Raw genomic sequence first — 24,807 nt, 5'->3', positions numbered from 1 at the left:
TGCACATAAGAACCACAGCTTGCACAGGATTGAAGGTAAAGCCACTTAAATTCAGCCGACTCATCTAATAGCCTACTCTCTAATTTAATGATTTTTTTTTTTTAAATGTAAGACAAATGCAAAGGCAAAACCGATTAAAGTCATATTACGACTGAGCTGTTCAAGGCATAAAAAGGACAAATTTCATATCCAGCCCAAAGCATTATTTGTTTCTGTGGACTCTGTCGCACCCTAGTGGTATTTTATTGCACTCACAGCTACAAACTCAATCACGACAGTAGCCTGTTGAGTTAGAGTGGATCTGATATAACACTGAATTAAATGTACATTTTACCCAACAATTAGACCATAGCCGAAAACTACGATTGGAATCTTGAATCTATTTGTATTTTTTTTCCTTATTTAAAAGAATCCCGTTTCTTTTCTGTCCATAAAAACCTGCAGATTTGACACACGTTGAAGAGGATAGGATGATATGTCCTTCATATAGCCCTATTGCACCACAATGACCAGGATAAAATGGTCAACAACAACAACAACAACAACAACAACAACAACAACAACAACAACAATAAAACATGGTCATTGCATTTCATCCAAAGGTTTTCCACAAAATTTGTGTATATTGCAAAGTTAGGATTTAAAACTTAACGGCGCCGGTGTGTTTCATTGCAGTATGTCCAATCCGTGGACACACACACACACACACACACACACACACACACACACACACACACACACACACACACACACACACACACACACACACACACAAACTGTCACCGTTTGAACTATAAGCCATACCCTTCTCCGTCTATTTTGGGGGTTGTGCTAGAACCTGGCAACCCTTCTAGCAGCCAGCAGAGTCAACGGAGAGTTGACAAGAACAACATCACTGCTCTGACCTCACGTTATTCATGGATTACTTATCAAGAAAAGCCTGTGTTTACTGTGCTAGCGAGTGACAGTCGGTTCACAAGATCAGGTCTGCAACAGCGTGACGAACAGTCTGTGTAAGTCGGAATACTTGTTACTCACTGTTTACTGCCACTTTATCAACTGTGCTAGCTAAGTTGGCTAGCAGCGCGGTTAGCTCGCTAGCTGACCCGCTAGCGTATGCGCTGACGTTAGCCAACGCAGATGGTAGCGTCATGATGTTTTTATGTTTTTGAATAACATACAGCTAGCAAGCAGTGTTGTGTGTTTTGGTTAACCCAAGCCCTTTCGATAAACGGAATGGTTTGCACTTCACGCTATCTAAGGTCAGTTGGCTGGCGATTTTTTTCATGAAGCAGAAATGTGACAAAGTGTTTTCGGGGACTGCTCATTAACACAGCACAACACACTGGCGAGCTAGGTTAGCGAAAACGATAAACACCACACAGCATGGGTAAAGGCCTGCATGGAGGAGTTCAGTGACAAGTGGCAAGCCATGCACACAAACTTACATCTTTACATAATTAGCCGCTACTGTTTGATAGCTATAGTTAGATGTTGGTTGGCGCTGTCGTGGAGAGTGGTCGTTAACTATTTTCAGATAGGTTATTCAGTCATACATTTGGAGAGAAGCCTTATCAGTAATATGTGTTTCCAACCAAGAGATTATATAACCCAAGATAAGGTGTTTGCAAGTGCGCACCAAGGTGGGACATAGTGTGTTTGTCTTTCCCCCTCACTGTGTGTGGTTATGAGGCTGTCTGTCCTGACGCGGCTTGACACAGATTTAGTGATGCCAGACAGGTTCACTTGTGTCACCTGGCTTCAGTGTGAAGTCTTTATTTTGTTAGTGGTGTGTGTGTAACGTGTTAATGTTATTTGACTGTATGGTTCGTACTGTGAGGGTGACTGGAGGCTGTGCCCCATCTCAATATTGACAATGGATAAATACATTTGATTCACATATAGGTTAGATATGTTTCTCTTGGCCAAATTAAGAACACATGATAGATCATGGATGCTAGATAAACTATTACTAGTCTGTTACAGAGACGAAGAGGCGATGTCCCATCCCTCTCTGGTCAAGCCTCTGTCCCACTTAACCTCCGTCCCACAATGCAGGGTCTCCCTCCCACATCTTCCTAAGAAGTTCAGACAAGACAGTGAGACATTATGGCCCTATTTTAAACTAAATGGGCATCTGCTTCCGTACTTGATTGTTTCATGTGAGCATCTCATAACTTTACTGAAGATGTATACCCAGTTGCCATTTTATTAGGTACGAGCTAAGGTTGAATCCACACCTCGTGTTTTTGTTACTTTTTTAGGAAAGCGCTTTGTCACATTGTGAAGAAAAGTGCTCTTTAAAGGAGGTTTATTATATTATTATGAATGTGTATGTTTTTTTAGTTTTTCCCGGTCATGTTGTTTGAGTATGATGTTGAAAATTCCCTAAATTACAGCGAGTAATACTTTGTCCTGGAAAATTGTCAGCAGCGCTGCAAATGGTGTATCAAAATTTGGTTACCACATTCGGTGTCATACATACTAGTCTGTGGACATTTGGGCATTCAATACATACAGAACACTTGAAAGGTTTTCAGGGAGCATTGTTTCCTTGTATTGTGTACATAACTTGCCAGTGAGAAGTCAGTATGAATACATCTTAGTGTCATGACGTAGAGTATATTGTGCTAAGGGAGATGATTTTGTGTTCTGCTCATTTGTGCTGTAGCTGACCAAAAATACATAAAAGCATCACATTGCCCAAACAGTCATGACCATATGGTGCTCGGGTGGAAGTGAAATGCTGACTCGCTGCATGTTCCTCTTGAGTTGAGGCTATCTTCCTTCACAATGACTCCTGGCCTCAGTGGGATGGGCAACATTGGCACAGAGTGGCGGAAGCTCCTGGTGATGCCAGAGGAAGTCTTGTCCTTCTCTCTGTTTGAGCTTTGTTGGCACTATGTTTAGTTATTCAAAAAAAAAAAAAAAAAAAAAAAAAACAGAAATAAACACGGGGAGCTGTTTACAGTGCAGTGGTGGTGCTGACACCGGGGCTTGCGGCAGAGCAGCCTGAGCAGCTTTGGAGATACAACTCTCGTCCTTGTGATTCAGGAGTGGAAGCGATTAATACTCAGACAGACTAAGACACAGGACAGCTTTTTTGAAACAGTGGTGACAATATGTTTGGCTTATTGGGAGGGTCTGCTTGAGTGTTTTTTAATGACACACAAACTCAGTCAGCACTTTTTAGTTAACAAGGCCTTGTTGGACTTGGACACAGCCATAAAGGAATTTAACTCCTGCTTTTCTTCTTTTCTTTAGGACATTCAGTATGCTGGCCTGTTGGACTTGAGTAGCTTGAAGACGACTTAAAAGGCTGCTGTTTCAGCTAGAGCTCGAACCTACGTTACGGGAAGAGATGGGGAACACAGCGACCAAGTTCCGTAAGGCTCTTATCAATGGGGATGAGGTACTGGCCTGCCAACTGTATGAAAGCAACCAGCAGTTCAAGGAGGCTCTGGATCCCAACTCTACATATGGAGAGTCCTACCAGCACAACACTCCACTGCACTATGCTGCCCGGCACGCCATGACACGCCTACTCAGGTCAGGATATGGCTCCGATGAAAATCAAACAAACAAGGGAGCAAGCAGACAGAATGTGCATAGTACAGAGTTGCATATTTCTGGCCTGGCTGCTGTCACTGAGATTAAAGTGAACATAAGGATTGGTAGATGAGGGACAGATTAGTTGTGCTCTAGCTTTTTGATGTGCGGCAGTTTATTAATTAATTCAAATTTTATCCTTATTTCTTATGTGGACATCAAGTGTCCTTTGAGCATTTCTCTTATTTTTTTTTAGCACTCTGTTGCTGATCAGTTGGTCCCATCTAGCACTGTGTTGCTGCATTGTAACAGCAAATTTTTCATGTTTGTCTCTATATGTCTCTGTCCCATCTGTCTCTCCACATAGCCATCTGCTAGCAGCTCTCAGGAATGCAACATGCTGGGATGGAATAGGATTGGGCTCCAAGAGCTTCCCATCCCACAAGCTACCAACCTTGCATGTGTTCGTCCTTACTCCTCTCAGGCCCTTTCCTTTCTGTGCTAATATGGTGCTTGCTCAAGTTTGCATTCCTACCTGGCTTGGGAAAACTACTCAGGAGGGTTGTAAAATGTTATCAAGTTAAAAAGCAAAGTTAAGTGTCTGCAAAATATATGACTGGATAGATTTGATCCTGATGTTTTCAATTTCCACGTGAAGCACTGAAATTCTGAGACTCAGACTGATTAACTGATTTGGATAATAATTTACCTGAGGTGCAATGTGCATTTCCAGATTGGTCTCTTCTGTGGGACTCTGTATCTTTGTTCTTCATTTCGAGTATTGTGATGTGCCTCATTTAAAATTCTCTAGTTACACTGAACCTCAAATCAGTTATGCATAACAGAAATATTATTATTTCCGTGGCATTTACTATGTTGTAAAAAGCCTGTTATGCCCCCCAAATAGGCTTAGAAAAACAGATTAATATAGACTAATAATTGTAAATCCTTGTAGGTTACTTTGTTGATCAAAGCTGAAATAAAAATTAAACAAAAATGTTTTGGCTCTCCCCAGGTATTAGCACACAAAGCCATTTCTGGGCCAATGAGCAAATGTTTGAAATCAACTGTTGTTCTTGTCCCTGTCGTGTTCTTTTAGGTCTTTTCTCTTAAGCAAAGATGGGAATCCTAACAAGCGTAATGTGCACAATGAGACATCTCTGCACCTTCTCTGCATGGGGCCCCAGATCCTGACCTCAGAGGGGGCACTGCAACCCCGGATCTCACGGCCATATGAAGACCGACAGCGTCGGGCAGAATGTCTGCAAATCATCCTCACATGGACAGGAGCGAAGCTGGACCATGGAGAGTATGAACGTGCTGATATCAATGCCACTGACAACAAGAAAAACACCTGCCTGCACTATGCTGCTGCCTCAGGCATGAAGACTTGTGTTGAGGTGAGATTCCAAAATCCTGTGAATCAATTTCAGTGCAGGCTAATGTAAAATATTCTCAAGTATGACATTTTAGATGTAGATCAAAGGTTCCATAGCTGAATTTGAAACTGAAGAGCGTCACTAGGACAGGGAGCAATGGGAGCGGAAGGCAGATAAAACGGGCCACAGTATCCCTGAGGTTAACAGTAATTAGAACGTACTATATTGTGCTATGAATATCTGTAGAATAGTTGTTGGTGTGTGGCCTTGTGAGCGATAACTTGCATGTTCATATCCATTATGGTAAGTTTGATCAAACCACTCCCTTGTGAGTTTTGAGAAGATGTTCTGCAGCACAGAACACTTCTATAAATCCCTGAGGAACCACGTAATCCCCATGATGAAGGATGTCGTGCACAATGTGAACAACTGTAGATAATCAAAATGCAATGCATTGTATCATTGCATTTTGTCATGCATTCCCATGATTAATAATTGTGTAATTTTGTGCTGCTGAATTTTTTCTTTTAATTTCAATTTCCCCTGATAATACAATCTGCACCATGTGCAAAACTAAATGTCAAATAAAAAATGCAGGCAAGTCTGTTGTGATAGAGAGAAACCCAACATGCAAAATGTAGCAAAAAGCAAAGTGGAAAAGAATTAATTGAACAAGTGTTTGGGAAGCTGAAATTACATATTCATACAGAGAACAATTTATTCAATTTTCTTTAAGTGGCTCAGCCATTGTGAAAAGCACTTAATTCATTTGTTGTGCTCAGCAGTACCACAACAGCAATCAAAAAAGGTTCTCTGGTGTTACTTTTCAGAAATACTGCACCTCTAAAAGTGAACATTTAAGTTCAGATGCACAAGTTAAATCCACTTGTGGGCTCTAAAACTAAAAGAAATTATTTGTAATAATGACAATCACAGTGTATTTAGTGTATTAACATGTCTGCTGTAATTGTACAGCCTTTCCATCAACTCCTGTCACAGAGTTAGTTGCACTCCAGTGTTGTTGTTGTTGTTTTTGACATTGAGCTTTTGTAATCGTCCCTGCGTATGCCTCTGTGTGCCCCTCTGCCCCACTCTTCAAAGCCAAATTTTCCTCTTGTTCTCACTTGCTCAGCTCCTGGTTCAGAGAGAAGGGGACCTGTTTGCAGAGAACGAAAACCGCGAGACTCCATGTGACTGTGCAGAGAAGCAGCACCACAAGGAGTTGGCCCTGTGCCTGGAGTCGCAGATGGTCTTCTCTCTTGCCCCCGAGGCTGAGGGTATAGAGGCAGAGTACGCAGCCCTCGACAGAAGAGAGGTACAGAATAACACACTGAGGCGCAGAGGGTGTACAGCTTTCAGTTTGTCACCCTCAACTGGTGTCACTTTCATTACCAATACCAAACTCCTACAAAGTCCCTAGCAAACTGTTAAAAACCTAATGAAGCTGTTAACAATTGATGTCATTGTTATTTCATATGAAACTCTTTCTAGTAAGCTGCTCTAGATACTTTCACCTAGCCAAACCAACACAGGGGTTGTATTATAACACTTACTTTGTCAGTGGTGTAATATTGGTACTGAATAAGACCTACCATTCAAAACTCCATCTGTATTCTTCTCCTTGAGAGTAACGTTTTAATGAATAACCCCATGCTTTATGGTACATAAGAAATGAACAAAAAAGGCGTATTTTGTAAGAACTGAAACTTTTTCAGTCATCGAGGTCCTCTTGGAACCAGACACTAGTTGTCTGTAGCCCAGTGTTAAATATTTAGCTGGAATTCTGCTGGCTAGCCCAACACGTCACATTGCAGATGCTTTGGTTAGACACAAACAAACACACATACAAAGTAGTCTGGCGTAAGGCATGTGACTACCATCATCGTCAGTGTGTTGTGAGCTCATTGGGCCCAGTTCAGTCATGTGGCAGCAATTGTCTATATTTAATTTGTTGTCAATACTTCTATTCTCTGCTTTGCCCAATCTTTCTTTCGTTACTTTTTTCTGCCTGATTCTTTTTTGCCTCTGTACCTTCCATCATTCTTGTTCTCCTCTTGTCACTATCCTCCTTTCCTGTCCTCTCCTCTGCCCTCCTCTCTAGCTGTATGAGGGCCTACGGCCTCAGGATCTACGGAGGTTGAAGGACATGCTGATAGTTGAGACAGCCGACATGCTGCAGGCCCCTCTCTTCACTGCAGAGGCGCTGCTACGTGCCCACGGTACTCTTAAACTCACACACACACACTAACAACCGCACACATGCAGAGTATCTGCTTGTCCTTAAAATATTTGGCCTGGCCAGTGTCCTGATGGCTGCATCTGCATCCCAGGTCTGATTGTGGCCAGAGACCATTGGTGTATTTCATATTCTTTTCTGTCTCACCATGTTTCCTTTGTGCATGTACACAGTCACTTTAATGATAATTAAATTAATAATTAAAAAAAAAAAGATAAAATAAAAAAAGAAGGCACTGAATATTACAATTGAAGGCTACACCCAAATTTTTAAACAGATATGCTTAAAAAATCATGAAGTATTTTTTTCTTTTGTACCTCATGTTTCCACAAAGAGTTTGCCCTCTTCAAGATGTTTGTAAAGAAATCATTTATTAAAAAATGTGTCTTTAGATTTGTGTTGGGATTAGAGAGGCCATATCTCACATAAGCTCCATGCTACACTCCAGTGATTTCCTTGAAGTCAGAAGAGGAAAGTCTTTGTTATCTGAAAGAATTTCACTTGTGTTGCTCTCAGTGGAGTGTCATTGTCACATGCTTTAAATGCTATTTCAGTAGGCTTGTCTTGTCCACTAAATATTTGAGGAAACACTGGGGCACAAATTAGGGTACTAATACACTTATTTACACTTACACTTACTCTTAATATACGCTAGTTACTGAAAGTAACATTGTCCACAACACAGGCTCTGACTTTTCATGCAACTGAAAGCAAGTCCACAAAAAGGCTGAACCATGCATTATGTGTAATAACAGAAAGGCTGCCATATTACTGTTGCAAATATATGTTTGCATTATAATAAGGAAAGAGTTGTATCTTACACATTTGCACTTTTTGTTTATTTTGTAAGACTTTATGTACTGTAGCATTGCTAAAACTACTTGCAGCGTTACTTGTTAACTTATATTTCTAAGTAGATGGTCGGAATCCATCACAAATAAGCAATGTCATACTACCAATTATGTTGTAAAGTAATGTAAAATGCTAGCAAAGCACTATGTCTGAAACTTTTCAAGCAAACAGTATGACTTTGCAGTGTGGATTTAATGCCAGGAGGAATAGACAGTGAGATTAGAGTCTGGAGGGACAAATTTTACTTACCTTATTAAATCTATTGGTGTGTGAAACACTGGTAGCTATGAATTGAAAGCTGATTTACAAGCCTTATTAAGAACACGAGTGTAATACATTCAGATTTACAAATGAACATTATGTAGACATCCACAGTTCAGCTCATTTGAAATACAATACTCAAGCCATCACAGTGATCTTTCATACATTAATCCAAGAGACATTTGTTACCAATAGGCTAAACCAGTGAAAGCCTTTCAAGCTGAGGAGAGTGAAGGAATTTCATTTTGCCACATTCTGCATGCCCTCAGACATCAGTCACTTGCCCTGAATGACTGCACTGATGCCCTTGTAATGTCGGTTTGGCCAAGTACTAACAGTGTCACAGTGTTGATTTGATTAGTGGCCTTAAGGTACCAGTTCTCAAACTAGCTTCACTCAACCTCGCTAAGACACATGAAAAAACTTCAAATGTTTTAAAACAGTGTTATTTGATTTGAAGCCTTTGAAAACCATTACCCCCCCCCCCCCCCTTAATTTAGCTTGGCTTAGATTGCGTTAGTAGAGGACTTCAAAAAATGTGTTACAGTTGAGGGTTGATTTTCTGTCTTAAAATAACCCCATTCACTGATTCAGTGGGCTGAGTGGCTGGCAGTTGAGCTGTGTGTGCTACATATTAGACATACTTTTGAGAGCTTAGAGGGGAGAGAGTGACCCCAGATTCTCACTATATTTATTCACCTCTATCATGGGAATGCTGTCTGTCGGTTTTATAAGGATGGAGCGTTTCAGGATTTTTGTTAATCTCCTGGTGGAGGGTTTTTGGGATTTATGTCTCATTAATTTCTTGTGAAAACTTTCACTCATTTCCACACTTCCTGACATTTATATTTCCATTTGAAACTTTTCCAGTTTTCTTATCACAATTCTTGGTGCTTTTCTGTTGAGCTGCCAGCCTGTCAATCAGCCTGCGCTGCTGACAATTTGTACTTCCCAGCTAATTTTTGATATTTAACACCAAATGTGAAGACTTTTAATTTCAGACTCCTTTTAATGTTCAAAAGCATGAAGATAGGGTCATATTCATTGATGAGTTTTAATTGAATGGAGATGGAGGAATTGTTGCAATATTCATTATCTAAACGAGGCCATTTAGAGTCCGAGGCATTTGATTGGTGGTGAAAAGTGTCTCGAGGCTGATAATGGCCTAATTGCACAGTTGACCGGGTCATGTTCCTTATTTTAGGAGGGGATTTTTTTTCGCCAGAGAAAATCTGGATGCAGGCACAGTCCATAAGTCGTTCAATATTTATACTGAAAAGCTCTCAAACCTGCTCTTGTGTTAATGTGAAATTGAACAGCTATTCTAAAACAGAAAAGCAGATGGCAGCAGGTCTATGCTGTTGGCTGTTTGAAAAGCTTAGGTGGTAGTGTTGCCACAGTAGTGGGATTTGTGTGGGCTTTGGTGGACTCAGCTATGTGCTTACCAATTCTTTCAAATATAAGACAGGATGGACTGAAAAAAAATTATTTATGTGAATACATGTTGTGCGGATGAACAAGCCCGGCTGAATGGAAATTCTGTCTGTTGTCCTTGGTGTTTATCCATGCCTGCTTAAGGCCTACATTTGTGAAGATTTATCAGATTTTATCACACAGTGCACTATGTTTTTGTTTCTTATACTGTTGTGATCAACTCGATGGTTCTAGATCAGAGTACTTGTACACGCTTACTGTGACTTGGCCCCATCTGTTTGCCTATCACATGGTTTATGCCATTTAAACTTTAGGTCCCAACATCTATTACAACTGACATTTTATTACGTCCTACACTTCTCTTACAATGATAAGATCCACTTTTCCCTCCCCCTGCTTAATTTTAACAGGGACACTTTACCTCATGGGATCTGCTCAAAACAAAGCTATTAGTTTTATTATTTATGTGCTTCTGTTATTCTCCTCTGTCTGGTTTAATGTGCTCACTTTTCTTTCTGTATAAGTATGTCTTCACTTTTTGGCATCAGATTGGGACAGAGAGAAGCTCTTAGAGGCCTGGATGACCAATGCAGAGGAATGCTGCCAACGCTCAGGGGTACAAATGCCCAACCCGCCTCCAAGCGGTTGCAATGCCTGGGACACCTTGCCCTCGCCCCGTACACCACGCACCACCCGCTCCTCCATCACATCCCCTGACCAAATCAGCCTCATGCCTGCTGATGAGGAGTCTTCTCTGGTGAGAGACGTCTTTGGGTTCCCTTTCACCAATGTTTGTTGAATTAACAGAATAAGAGGAAGAGAAAAAGACTGAGCTGGCCTTACAAGCCAAATTGGTGCTCAGCCCCACAAGTCACATTGAAGTGGTGGGAGGTCAGGTTTGACCAAAAAGTTAGACAGTTGTCTCCAAACTCTTGTTTTCATAAATTTTAGTTTAAAAAGTCGGGAGAAAACTTTAAATTGCAGTTGCAGATGCGGTAGATAAGAGCATGTTTTTCAGTGAAGTCTATCATTTAACTCTACTTCAGAAGAGCCATCAGATGAAATTAAACCTCAGGATGAGTAGCCCCAGGGATCTGCATGTTTTCCTGGCCAAGAAGCCGCTACAGCAGCAAAGGATGAAGCTGGCATGGAAGAGCACAGACTAATAGTAACTGACAGTGTACCCATAAAAACTGTACACCAATGTTTATTTAAATCGAGTCCCTACGGTGCCACAGATTTCCTGAAGTGTTTCTGCTGAATTCTTTAAATTTTCACAGCCACACCTGTCTTTCTGTGTAATGTTGCATTATTTCCAGCATTATATTACTAACAAGCATTAGTATTCATGCCAGTGGTCTGCCCCACAAACATAAACTCAAGCAGGACTTCCTCTGCTCCGAGGAGAAGTTGTTTGTTAATTTTAGTGCAAGCAAACTCTCTAAAATACTTTCTTATTAGTGTATGAAGTTCAACTGTCAATAGGCCAATGGGTGAGACTGTCAAAACAGGTAGAAAGAACGTTTCACAGCAACCTTCTGCTTCTGTGTAAATCATGAGGGAACTAATGATCAAACTATAGAGGCTTCCACATTTGTTTTTTTTCAGTGTGGAAATGTCATGCTGCTCCCCTGATGAAATGATGAATTTCCAGCTCATAGGGTGCATGCTGAACTGTCTAAGTAATGTTTATGCAAGGCTACAGCACATACTGGAGTATCACTGTGGCTGACAATTGTTTTCACTCTACCGCTAACATAAACAGGGAACAAGTGTTGTCTGCAAAGTAAAATTTAAGTACCATGTAATTTATCATGATTTGTTTCAATTCTAAAAAAGTAGGGACTTTGTGGAGAACAGAAATAAAACAGAATGTGATCATTAGCTAATCCCATTTTAAATATACTCAATTGAAAACAGTCCAGAGACCATATATTTAATGTTCTCCTTCATTGATTTTTGTAAGTATCTGCGTCTTCTGAATTTGATGCAGCAGCATGTTTCAAACAAGTTGGGACAGGAGCAACACGAAAATCTGGGAAGGGGCGTCCTGGAAAGGCTCAGTTGTATGAGGATGGAGCAAGGTTCACCACTTTGTGAACACATGATTGCCTGAGGGAGATTAATACATGGGCTCAGGAACTCTTTGTGAAACTGTTGGTAAACACAGTTCATCTGCAATTCCTGGCGTTCTGTTCCTATATAGGGTTTGCAGTGCTCCTGTATACACACAAATACGGCTCCCATGAGTCATAGATATGTGACAGACGCTGTGAAAAGCTCATGGAAGGTGGTTCCACAGCTGTGCTTACAAAATCTGCACATCTACAAGGTCATTACAGAGCCTTGTTGACCCCTCCTGCAAGAGGGTCAGCACACCCCCTGCTTGTCCTCCCATTAGCCTGACCTTGCCTGTGATTTCTTGATAATTATCAAATACGCTTGATATTTTCCTCAGCAGTTTTTGTGAGCAGTTGTCAAGATGAATGATAATTATGTCAGGTAATGTGAGATGTCCTTTATGCTGTTCACGCTCTATAGAAGACTGTCAATGAAGGTAAAACGGATCCTTTCCCACGTTATACATCAAAGTTATGCATTAGCAATTTCTGAAATGTTTTTGACACCTGATATTGGTGACCATGGTCGTTTAAGCTTTTGAAATGACTTTGGTACCTGTGGGGAAAATCTGACAGTTTTTGCCAGTCTGAGAAGTTTATTGTTAGAAGATATAATCTTTTTGGATGACTGGTGATTTGTCCTGTGGTGGATATTTCAATCCAGACTGTTGAGGTATGTGAACTAAACTGTTGATAGATGATAGTCAAAGCTGACAGACTTGATTTATCACTTACTTTATGTGAAATTATAGGTTGCGCTCGTCTAACAGTATATTTTGTCGTGGCTCTGAAAAGGCGTGCTTTTGACTGCACTGTGCCAATCGACCCAGTCTACTCAAGGGCCCGTTTAAAGGTTGCAGTTGATTATATCACATTCTGCTCTTTCACAAATCAATACTTACATTGTTGAAGTACACAGCCTCCTTTATGTCTTTTGTTGGGGTCAGGCTTTCACTGTAACAAGGCCTGTGTGTGTGTGTGTTTGTCCCGTTTGTATCTGTTTGTATCTCAAATTTCCGTGGATGTGAAAAAACGCATCTGATGAGAGAACAGTAATCTGTAAACCACATGCTAATGAGAGCTCACCGTCTTGGCCTGGGCTGGCCTTTGACACAGTGTTTTTTTCATAAATCAAGGGCTGCCATTGTTAGTAGTTTATGCACACTGACATATCAAATTGCATAGTTTTGCTTGCCTTGACATCCCATCGAATACTAAAAATTAGGTCACCCATCGCCATATTTTGAGCATGCTTGTTCTCAAAGGCTGTGTGTGTTTTCATTCAAAGAGTGATGGAATAATGCATGAATAATAGGGAGGGCCTTTGAAAATTAGGAAATTATCTTTTACGGCAGGCTTTAAAACAGATTGTGTCTCTTCCTTTTGTATCACAGTGTGGTATCTGCATGTCTTCCATCTCCGTCTTCGAGGAACCCGTTGACATGTCCTGTGGCCACGAGTTCTGCAGAGGTTGTTGGGAAGGGTAAGTCATGTTTTGGCTTGGCCTGTGGATTCTGTCGATCTGCTCACTTTGTCCCTAATTTCCTTCCTTTGCTCTTGAGTGTTTTTCTGTGTATTCCTCATCACTGTCTGCAATGCGTGTGCGCTTCCTCAGGTTTCTCAATTTAAAGATCCAAGAGGGTGAAGCCCACAACATCTTCTGCCCGGCCTTTGACTGCTACCAGCTAGTGCCTGTGGAGGTCATTGAGAGTGTTGTGTCTCGAGAGATGGACAAGCGCTACCTCCAGTTTGACATCAAAGTAATGAGATGAGAAAATGCACTAAACAGATCTATTTTACCTGTGCGCCTTCTACAAATCATATTGAAAGTATATTGCCGCCACCAGAGATAGTAACACATGTCTTCTGAAGTTCAGTTTCAATGTAGAGACGTCACTGAATATAGATGTCCTTTGGCTGACATGGAAGGGCACAACAGGGGCAAACTCTGATGAGAGTGAGGGATATTCTTGGACTTGGTAAGCTGTAAAGTTAAGCTGAAATGGATAAATCAAAAATGAACTACTTTGAAACTACATTTCTTTGGTTCAACAGAAGTACCTTTTGTCACTTATATTTCACCTTAATTGAAAGTTTTAAGAGGCACAAATCTCAAATTAATGAGCAGCCTCTTTTTTTGAGTTATCGTGGGAACATTTCGTCATTTAAGCTACACAAGCAGTGTCATCAATTTCTTTTCATTTTTTTGGGTCAAGATTGAATTACTTACAAAATAAAGCAGCACTCCTATAACTGGCTGGCTGATGGTCTGGACTCAAAAAGTAATCGAGTAATAGAGTCACCCAAACTAAAATGCCTCCAGTTCACCAGTAGATTGGTGAAGTGCCGATTGAGGTTTCATCTTCTTTGTTCCATCTGTTGACAGGCTTTTGTGGAGAACAATCCGGCAATCCGCTGGTGTCCCGAGGCAGGCTGTGAAAGGGCAGTGAGACTGAATACCCAGTGCCCTGGGACTTCCACCTCAGACCCTCTTAGCTTTCCCCTCCTAAGGGCTCCTGCTGTAGATTGTGGCAAAGGTCACCTTTTCTGCTGGTGAGTCATCAGTACCAGATTGTATATGTAAGAAAATGTCAACATTTCTGTATGTATGATATACAGATTTTATGTGTATTATATGTATTGTATAGTTTAAATCTGGACATTTGCTTTGCAAAACATGAAATATTATAATTTAGTAGTGATGGAAATTACTGAAAACAAAGAATGTGTTTTGATCGGTTTGATTAAAAGTCAGATGCTGTCACAATAGACATTGATTGTGTCTTACAGAAAAGCATCAGGTCAGTGTGTCTGGTGCTCTGTTACTGTGAAATGGGAAAAAAAGGTTTAAGTCACCAAGACTGAGATGCGGGTGTCCAGTGAAACCCAGTAACTAGGAAAGAGGTGGCATTTTCAGTGAGCCCACCAAGAATCTAATGACCTCTCCCACAGAGAGCTCTGAAGCTCTGCACAAACCGTCTCTCCAAAAAACAGCACTCACATAGATGATCTTGTAATGTGTGGCTAGATGGAAGCCACTCCGGAGTAAAATGTGTGTGAAGCTCGAGTTTTCTAAATAGAACTTTAAGAGATCTGAGTATAAGGGCAAAGATTTCCTGGTGAAAACCAGGTACCACTATATATACACCAGGTATTGGCTATAACCAGTCTTTATGCTAAGCTTGGCCAAAGTCCTCCCATCTCAAGCTTTTCAAGTTCCTCTCCAGGCATTGATTAAACTCTCAAAACCTTATCTCTGTTCATCAAAATTACATATTTAGAAGTTTTTTTTCAATGCAACAATATCCCTTCATGCCTTTTGGTGGTTTTAGATGTAACTCTACACCTTTGGCGTCATGTAGTGTGCACAGATCTAAGCAGTCCATGTCTCTTTCTTCACCCACCACTCCACCACTCGCCTGCAGCTTCAGGCTAACGTTGGCTAACAAGATCCAGCACAGTCCAGATTGGTTTGGACACAGTCAACGGATGAAAGAAGAAATATAAACTTACAGGTTGACCAACATGTTGGCTCGCTTTCTCTCCTTGATAAATGGATGGAGCAGCGTTGGGTTTCAGTGTAACATTAGTGGGAAGATGGTGCTCTGGAAAAAGGGAACAGCTGGCAGCAGTTTGGCTCTCAGATTTTCAAACATACTCTGTCCATGCCCTTGAATGCCAATTTCCATCACCTATGTTGTTTGTATGTGTTTTTGTTTGCATGGCTATCCATTAGTTTTCTGTGTACACATATTTGTAACTGCTCATGTTCTCGCAGCATGGCAGCATGTTCAAGAGCAGAATGGCCCAGATGCTGTTTTGTCCTCCACCTTCTATATTTTCCCTCCCAGAGCCCTGAGGAATGCCCTGTGGAAACACTCCCACCATTTTAACGATTGTAACGATCTCCACCACACTTCAACCAATACTGCACACCTCACTATGTGATTACTGAAAGTGACCTTTAGGCTCACTTGTCAGGTTTTAGTTGGTCAGTTGCGAACGAAACGGCTCTCAGAGCTGCTCTTTGAAGTGAACGATCGGAGCCGGCTCCTGCCTGAGAGCCGGAGAGGGAGCTGCTCTGGGGTTTTTTTGTTTTTTTCTCTCGACTTTTTTTCCGTTCAAGCCACACGTGATCGGTCAGCTACATGATGTGTGGTGGCTTCTGTGTGTACGCACTGAGCAAGAGAGAGAGGAGCAGGGGTTACAGACACAGTGCGCATGCACACACAGCGCACAGAGAGCCACGACAGACAAAACGCTGGAAAGGTGAAAAAAATGAGTGCAGGAAATGCAATAAAATTTGATATAAAGTATACTTTATACATTATTAATTAATTTAAGCAACAAAAAATCTGAGGAGCCGAAAGAGCTGGCTCTTTCATGAGAGCTGAGTCGTGAGAACCGGATCTCATAAAAGAGCCGGAATTCCCATCACTATCTGGTTTATTAAGAGTTCAGCTGGCATGACATTGGAACTGACATATAATGGACCTGGATGTAACACGGGTTCAACTTTTATAGTTCCCTTGACATCAAGAATGCATTTATTTGAAAGGCAGATGTGGCCATTTGATGGTGGTTGATGGTGTTGACAGCATCTCTGACAGCAGTGTGTAATTAGTGTGTTCATTTCTTTTTTTTTATTCTATGTGTAGTCCAGAGACAGAATGGGATCTGTGAGTTGGTAATTTCAACTGTCTACATCACCTTTAATCTGTCTGTGTCTATTCCAGGGAGTGTCAAGGCGAGGCCCATGAGCCCTGTGACTGTGACATTTGGAAGTTGTGGCTACAGAAAGTCAATGAGATGAGACCTGAGGAATGTGAGTATTGGCATTAATTTGCTCTTTCTTTCTTTTTTTACAAATGTTTTTGCAGAATAATTGCTAAGTCTATGCAATTTTTATTATATCTATTCTGACAGCATCTAACTTATTCTTAGTACCAGTAGAACTGTGTGAAGCTACCTGGTGGTAAATTATTATAACAAAGACGCTTTGATGTTGCATGCCCTTACTTGCCCAGATTTTTTTGGGTGGCAGTGAAGTGATTGATTTGGAGCTAAATTGCCTGAAACTTAACCACAGTAATTACAAACAGTTTAGCGTTAAGCCAATTAAAATCTACCATGTTGATGATAAATTATTAATTAAAACGAACAACCCACCCATTGAAAGTAAGCAACATTTAGAAGCAGTAATTGGACTGTGGGCAGTCTAATAGATGATTTAAGCTGGCCCAAGTCGCTCCAAAGTGCCACTCCATTGATGTGACAGTTGAAAGATAAAAGCAATTATTTTGTTGTGGAACTATCTTCCCCTTCGATTTCCCCAGATTCTGTTTTATCTTGGCATTTCAAACGGCACATCAGAGGTGCTTTGATAATAGCCAATTATTCTGTTTGTGTGTGGGGGGGAGGGGGCATCTTGGGAGATGTTAGCAAAATATATAAGCAATACACATTAGTCAGGCAGAACAATTTCCCACTCAGTGCAGTGGCCTGTTTAGATGCTGTGGTAATAGCCATTCTCATTCTGTCTCATTATGCCTTTATTTGTTCTGTTTACCTCCCCCTCTTCCTATCGAAGTGGCTGGTGTGAGCGAAGCTTATGAGGATGCAGCCAACTGCTTATGGTTACTTTCTAACTCCAAACCCTGCGCCAATTGCAAGTCCCCAATCCAGAAAAACGAGGGCTGCAACCACATGCAGTGTGCTAAGGTGAGTTAGGCTGGGATGTTTCACATACCTGTCTCACGAACGCAGTGGGTGATTGACCTTTGTCTAAACCCCTCCTCCAAACAGCAGCTGTCCAATCATAGCTTAGTAAGTCTAACTAGACACCAGCAGGCCTGTCGAACATTGCATCTCTCTACACATTGATGTGATGTGCGCGAGGCTCTAAGAAGAGCAATAATCTGTGTCAAGATTTTTGAGGGTGACAGCCTTTTTGTGGTCATACAAATCTTGGCACTTTTGGCTAATTGGCTTACTTCCTACAGTAGTAACTAAGTGTTATGTCCAAAGGCAGTGGACATGTTAACAGCTTCTGACATTATTTTGTGGGTTTAGAGATTACATAAAAGAAATACCTGTTCTGGACTGATGCGTCCACTGTTTGTGGACATGTCACTTTGTGAGCCAAGATGCATCTATATCAGAATTTAGAGTAATGATAGCAACTCAGTCCCGCTCTTTACTTGAAGGAAGTTCACACTCCAACTCCAGCCAAACAGCGCTTGATACCATTACATTGGCCAGACTCATATCATACTCATCATATTCTAAAACCCTGTGTGAAAATACAAACAATAAAGTATAGCCTAAATGTCTCCAACGGCTTTGCTGTCCAAGTACATTTCTGCATTGAGATACACAAACAATGCTGCTTCCTTGTATGTGTTACACAGATCAGTGACTGGTGAGCATGCTGATGTTGTGCTTGGGACATGCTTTAACCTCCATCTTTTAGCATTACCTCATGTATGTAGCCATCAAGTACATATTTAAGACCTTTTTACGGGGTTTTAAAATGTGCCACATGGAAACGTCAGCTGGGACTTCTCAGTTGACTCATGGAGATTAAGCATTAGCATTACTGTACTCTAGCTAGCTACACAAAAGGAATGAGGAACCTGCTTTTACTTACGTGAGGAATCACGGACGTAGACTCCATATGTGTAGTGTGGAAATGGAAAGCTTGATAGGCATAGCAACAGTAACTAGGGCGGTGGGCTTTTTAGGTGATGGTCAATTAGGCGACTCTTTAATCTCAGCTATTCTGATCAGTAGGTTTGCAGCTGTGAATGAGTAGATTGTTTTCTTATTGGGAAAACTATCTGAATGAACAGTTCACAGGTGTTATACGTGCATGAAGATGAAAATGTCTAATCGCATTCAGGCTACTGTCTGTCAAATGTTGCTATCATTATAAAAGAAGTGGTGATTATGATACTGTCATGCTCATAAACAGTGCACCAAACAGCCAGTAGGTGTTGCAGTTAGTCTGCAGCTGAGATGGACAAGAGAGTAATATGGAGGTGATTGAGACAGTCAGTGTTGGAGGGACAATGTGAGACAGATAATCACATAGAGTCGTGTTGCTTGACAGTCTCTGTGTTGCTACTCCTGTCGCTGGAGGGCAGACTGTGAGAGGAGCACAGGCGCCGTCACACAGCCGGGCTCCTCGTCTGTGACAGCACTCTCACTGTCTTCATCCTGGTTAAAGAGCCTGACTAGAGATTGTGATTAGTTTGGGAGGAATAGAGCAGCTTTCACAAGCTGAGAGGCCACAGAGGGCTCAGCTTCTTGACCTGTTATTACCTGGTAAGAAATGGCTTTACCCCTGTTGCTTGGAAACACGGGACTATGTGTTGCCAAGGAACATTTCTTTGTCTTTTCACTGCCATTTCCTTCCCTCCAGTCTGGCTTCACACTTTTTTATCTTAAGTCTCTCCATTTCACACGCTGTCTTTTCATGTCTCTCTGTCCTTCCATTCAGCCTCCTTTCCACTCTTTCATTTCTTATTGATTTTTCTGAAGTGTCATGTAAGCATGGTGTTTTCAGGACAACTGAGGTCTTAGCCTTTAGGGTTTTGTGTTGGCTAACTTGTCACCCACAGAAGTACTTGTGGCACAGGGCGAGAAATCACTTAGACCCAAATAGGCTGTGAATTGGAGGGGCTGTAGAGTTTTGTTGTTCTACAATACCCAATGGGACTTGCTGAACTCAAATGTCGTCTGAGGGCCTTCTAGTGGCAGCAGGCGACAAGGATTCACCGCAAGGTTCAAACAACTACCTGTGGCTTTCTTTCAATAAGAGGTGATGGTAAGAAGATTGAGATCGAGATGAATCAGAGACAGGTAGATCTTGAGTGCTAGGATGAAAGCCAATCCCATGTTTACATTTATTCTCATTTACCCCCAAGATACAGGCAGGGGGCAGGGTCTCTGCAAATAAATACTTCACCATTTTCATAAGTAGTGGTGTCAGGATTTTGATTCTAAATTGAAAATCGATCAAAATCACCTATCTGTTTCGATTATCTAAATCAAAAGTACAATCAGCGATTCTTCCATTATTTATTTTTTTCCTCCACCCCTGCCTACTTGGTCCAGCATGTGTCAGAAGAGAAAAATACCACTTCAAAGAGGACACAGTGTAGTTTACAAGCTGCCCACTCATTGTCTCTGGAGACTGTCAGGAGGAGGAATAATCCTGTGGCTTTGTTTATTTCCCAGTCAGAGTTTTTCCAGGAGTTGCTGGTCTTGGCAGAGCAAAGGCCGACTCTGACTGAACTGACTGACTGATCAACGGTTCTGTGGCTACCCGGTGTGTTGTAAATAATCACTGTTACTGAACTGCGAATAGAGACAGCTATTTCCATTTCCCGATTTGATTATTTTGTGCAGACCGACATTGAAACCTGGAGCAGACTTTTGAGTTGTCTTTCTGTTTATGGTTGTGAACTGGATTGGAATTGAACTGGTATGAGGTTGTGGGGGGAACAAAAAGATTCTTTACTGAGTGGACTGAACTCTGAGAAGTCTTTCACACACCCACATACACACCATATTGCTTAATACACCTATTCAAAGCTGAGTCGTGGTCCATTTGTTGTTGCGGTCAGTGCTGAAAAAAAAAACAGATGAAATCGAATAGTGGAGAATCGTGACACCCCTCGTCATAAGTAAAGATTGACATTAATTACTTCTATATATTGTTATTTTTGGGAAATCTTGCATAGTATACCTTTAAAGAGATCCTTAATTATAATGAAAATGACTTTCCTACAGATTTTTAAGCTGTCTTTGCTTGAACCTATTGTTGTGAAGTAAATGTTGATTGCACAGTGTAATGGCTGTAAAATAATAACAGCATCTGTGTGTAGATTGTTTCCCTATAAGCCTTGCTTTCGCCGTGTAATTTTGTCTGCCACCGAGTACGATCTTCCAGGGAAATGAAGGCTGTCCGGCTCCCCCCTCCACCCCAACACCAACCCCTGCTGGAGTGACTTGTTTGCGTGAAGCAGTGCTCAAACTCACCTCTTCAGTGAACGAGCTTCTTTCTTTTCTTGTTGTTGTTGTTTCTTCTTTAGTTAGACTTGCTGATCTTTTCAGAATCTTTTCCGCTTTCATATCGTTATCAGTCCATGCTTGACAATATTACTAGTTACACCACATTAGCTGAGTTGTTTTGTCAGGCATAATCAGGTGAAAATAAAGAAAAACCAACTGCGTGCATGCATGCGTGTGGAGAGAGATGATTTTAACTATCATTTCACAATGGTATGCAGTGGGTTTTTATTTATTTATTTTAAAGATGTCCTAAAATGTAACTTACCCCAGTATAGCTGGGCTAACATGAGCATTTGGCTATCCAGTTTTTGATGCGACAGCTGATCAGAGCAGATTTAAGTCTAATATTTCCATTCTGTCCCTCTAGTGTAAGTATGACTTCTGCTGGATCTGTCTGGAGGAGTGGAAGAAGCACAGCTCATCAACAGGAGGCTACTATCGTTGCACTCGCTACGAGGTCATCCAGCAGGTGGAGGAGCAGTCAAAGGAGATGACTGAAGAGGTACACACACACACATACTGTACAAACTAGGGTTGAACACCAACAACATGGCAGTGGGGAGACTCGCCAGCAGCCATGGTGCACTACTGCCCCTCATCTGTCAATCTTAAGACTAAACAAAATCAAGAAGTGGCTCCAGATGTTTCATCGTGTTTCAAACAAGTTGGGACAGGAGCAACAAAAGACGAGACTGTACTCAACAACAACAGATTTTTTTCACATTCATGTTCAGACTTTTAGTTTTCAGAGCCAACCAATGTTGACTCAGGCAACATCAATTGAGCCATTTCATTAGACTTCTGTAATAGAAAACTTACAAAGGCTTGCATACAAGGTTGTAAAGGAATAAAAGGTTACACCACAAAATAAGTTTTCTATTACACACAGCTTTCTCTGGGGCTACAAAATGATCATTTCTACAAGTTTTTTTCCACATTTGCACTTCTCCTCAAGGCCTGTAAACAGACTTGTTATGTAAAATGAGTGGTTCCTCTTTTAACACATTTAGAAATAATGGATTTCCACAGCAGACTGATTAAAATTTTTTTCCAATTGATAAAAACATTTTTCCCCACAGCCCAGGAGCATGAGGTTCAGCGATCATCTCTTCCAACCCCAGTATACACTGCACCTCACTGAAACATCAGCACGTAGTGTTGTATGAGTATGTTCATCCAAACATGCACACATGTACATATGCAATCAACCAAGAACAGTACTTGTGTTCATGTGCTTACAAACTCTAACAGGAAAGGGCTTAGTCCATGGAGCTTACATAAGTAAGATGGAAAACACACAAATATACACAGACACACTCTCCAACTTTGTCTAGACTCTTGACCGTAGAGCCTTCCACGATCAATTCCGCCTACCTTCATCAAAGGTGAAAAGAAGTTCATTCTCACCCTTCACTAGCATCCCTCCCAATCACAAGTACTGATTTCACCTGTGGCGCTGCTCACTTACTTTGACTGCTCTCAACCAGAGTACCAACACTTTCCTCTGTGAGGAGGAACAACATGCTCAGGAGTTTATCCACTGTGACTGGTGTCTCATCACGCTTTTGCAGGCAGAGAAGAAACACAAGAGCTTTCAGGAACTCGACCGTTTTATGCACTACTACACACGCTTCAAGAACCATGAGCACAGCTATCAGGTAAAGAGGCCTGGCTCTGCCTTCCAATGATGTCCGCTTTGCACACTGTGCCTTCATGGGTGTAACCAGTGGGAACTTGGCATCTAGTATAAAATTAAACCTTATTGGTGGGCATGCTCTCTAATGCAATATACTGTATGCATGCATAATGAAAATTTGGTATTTCTGTACTCTGTATGCACACAATATGATTGAAGTCTGCTGCTCCCACCTATGTTAATTAATTTAGCCTCATATTCATTCAATTCATTCTTTGGTCAGGCAGTCTTCTCAAGATGTTTTTACTCACAGTAAAACAGCATCTGTCTTCCTCACAATAGCTGGAGCAGCGCCTGTTAAAGACAGCCAAAGAGAAGATGGAGCAGCTTAGCCGAGCCCTGAGTGGAAGTGAGTGTTCAGTCTGCCATAACAGTGTCAATCTTTATTACGCATTCAGACACATCTTAATCTAACCCTTGAGCTTTTAGTAATAGGCAGGAGGGAGAGAAAACACTAAGGTGATTTAATAATGTATTAACAGTGTAAGGTATGGTTTAGTTATTATTCAGCAGGCATGTCTGAAGAAACCTGTGCTTTGTGAGCTTTGTCTCAAGTCATTCAGAGAGAGGCTGTACAGGCAATTATAACCTGTTAAAAATAGCCAAATTTTGTTGGGATTCACAACACTCAGTTTAAATTTCAGTAGATTTGGATTCTGGTGGTGTCACTTGTTTGGGTCTGGGTGCCAGCCGACAGAGTCTAATTCTCCAAAAATAACAGTTGGCAGTGATTGATGTTGTGCCTTCTGCTGCAGATCTTAATCTGGATGCAGATCCAGATGTGTTGTTTTTTTGTTTTCAAAGGAGCGGAAACCAAAAAAAAGTTGTTTTACCCTCACAAGCTGTTAAAGAGAGATTTTCAAGTATTTTAGGCTGGAATAAGGGACTTCTTCTTCAAAAGTAAAGCAGATACTCATTTTTATTATCCGACTCTCTCCTTCTCATTCCCAGGGGAAGGAGGCCCACCTGACACTACGTTCATTGAAGATGCGGTCCTAGAACTACTGAAGACTCGCCGCATCCTCAAGTGCTCTTATCCTTATGGGTTCTTTCTGGAGCCCAAGAGCACAAAGAAGGAGATCTACGAGCTTATGCAGGTTTCAGTCCTACTTATTGAGAAAAGAGACAAATGTTCACAGCAGCTAGTCTTATGTGGGACATTAGAGATGTGGGACTAAAGCTTTCTACCTCATGATCTTCACAATCTGCCCTAGTTATACCTGCGTATCTCAGCTTTTAGTTAAAGATGTAGCGTTATATAATTTATGATCACCGGTACAGACAAGGAATGCACTTACCTGCTGTCCTTTATGTTGTGGCCTTTTAAATACTGTGAAATGAATGAGCAAGGCTCTCATACGTCTTACATAAAGTCTTAAAGGTTTGTAAAGTAGATACATACACATGAGCCCTAAAAGTGGTTCACTTCAACATTCCAGTTTGGGAACAGATTATTTCATGAGACAAAGTTAAACTTGAAACTGTGTCTTCATACTTCAAAATCACTCACTTACTGAGTTTTCTAAACAAACAAATCGCCCAGCCAGCTCTTTTTCTGTCCTCAGACGGACCTGGAGATGGTGACTGAGGATCTAGCGCAAAAGGTTAATCGGCCTTATCTGCGGACACCACGCCACAAGATCATCCGGGCGGCGTGTCTGGTGCAGCAGAAGAGACAGGAGTTCTTGGCTTCAGTAGCCAGAGGAGTGGCCCCCAATGACTCTCCTGAGGCCCCCAGGCGCAGGTAACATATAGACATGTGTCTGTGTAATGTTAACAATAAAATGTAATAATCACATTCTTATACTGGCAAAATCTCTCTGTCTCTTCCTCATGTGCAGTTTTGCCGGTGGAACGTGGGACTGGGAATACTTGGGCTTTGCATCACCTGAGGTAACAGGAACAAGTCTTTTTTCAGTGAAGGCTTGTCAGTTAAAATGTCAGCTGTGCTGTTTAAACACCACACTTTTGACACTGTATTACAGTCTGACAGATTTTGACCCAAACCCACATTTTTATATTTGAGACCTTACATTTCTGATAACTTATCTGAACAGATTAGAGGTAGGGGTATTACTAAATACTGATATCACAATCATAGATATCAGGACTTTTTCCACAGACATTTGTTGAAGATAAAACTGCACTCAGTAGTAGTGAACACCACCTCAACATGTAGCCAAATGAATGGACTGAATGAAT

General features: G+C 41.3%; 1 protein-coding gene across 2 annotated transcripts in view; it reads left to right on the top strand.

Annotated features, from left to right (window-relative positions):
- The first annotated feature begins 821 nt into the window (after positions 1-821).
- LOC139333264 (ankyrin repeat and IBR domain-containing protein 1-like) overlaps positions 822-24,807 on the top strand; it is a 32,530-nt gene continuing 8,544 nt past the window's right edge. Inside the window, exons 1-17 of one of the 2 annotated variants that reach the window (XM_070965527.1) lie at positions 822-1,013; positions 3,265-3,549; positions 4,649-4,949; positions 6,061-6,243; positions 7,030-7,147; positions 10,260-10,468; positions 13,226-13,314; positions 13,447-13,591; positions 14,218-14,384; positions 16,568-16,656; positions 17,422-17,552; positions 21,277-21,411; positions 22,481-22,567; positions 22,888-22,954; positions 23,557-23,702; positions 24,171-24,349; positions 24,447-24,498. In XM_070965527.1, the coding sequence (XP_070821628.1) occupies positions 3,362-3,549; positions 4,649-4,949; positions 6,061-6,243; positions 7,030-7,147; positions 10,260-10,468; positions 13,226-13,314; positions 13,447-13,591; positions 14,218-14,384; positions 16,568-16,656; positions 17,422-17,552; positions 21,277-21,411; positions 22,481-22,567; positions 22,888-22,954; positions 23,557-23,702; positions 24,171-24,349; positions 24,447-24,498 (2,286 nt within the window). In that variant the 5' untranslated portion in view covers positions 822-1,013; positions 3,265-3,361. Of the gene's footprint in view, positions 1,014-2,870; positions 3,550-4,648; positions 4,950-6,060; positions 6,244-7,029; positions 7,148-10,259; positions 10,469-13,225; positions 13,315-13,446; positions 13,592-14,217; positions 14,385-16,567; positions 16,657-17,421; positions 17,553-21,276; positions 21,412-22,480; positions 22,568-22,887; positions 22,955-23,556; positions 23,703-24,170; positions 24,350-24,446; positions 24,499-24,807 lie in introns of those variants that run through there. The other variant, XM_070965526.1, reaches the window with a different exon arrangement.

Source organism: Chaetodon trifascialis, chromosome 7 (assembly GCF_039877785.1).
Source record: "Chaetodon trifascialis isolate fChaTrf1 chromosome 7, fChaTrf1.hap1, whole genome shotgun sequence".
NCBI classification, from domain to species: Eukaryota; Metazoa; Chordata; class Actinopteri; order Chaetodontiformes; family Chaetodontidae; genus Chaetodon; species Chaetodon trifascialis.
This window is presented reverse-complemented; position numbering and strand designations above follow the sequence as displayed.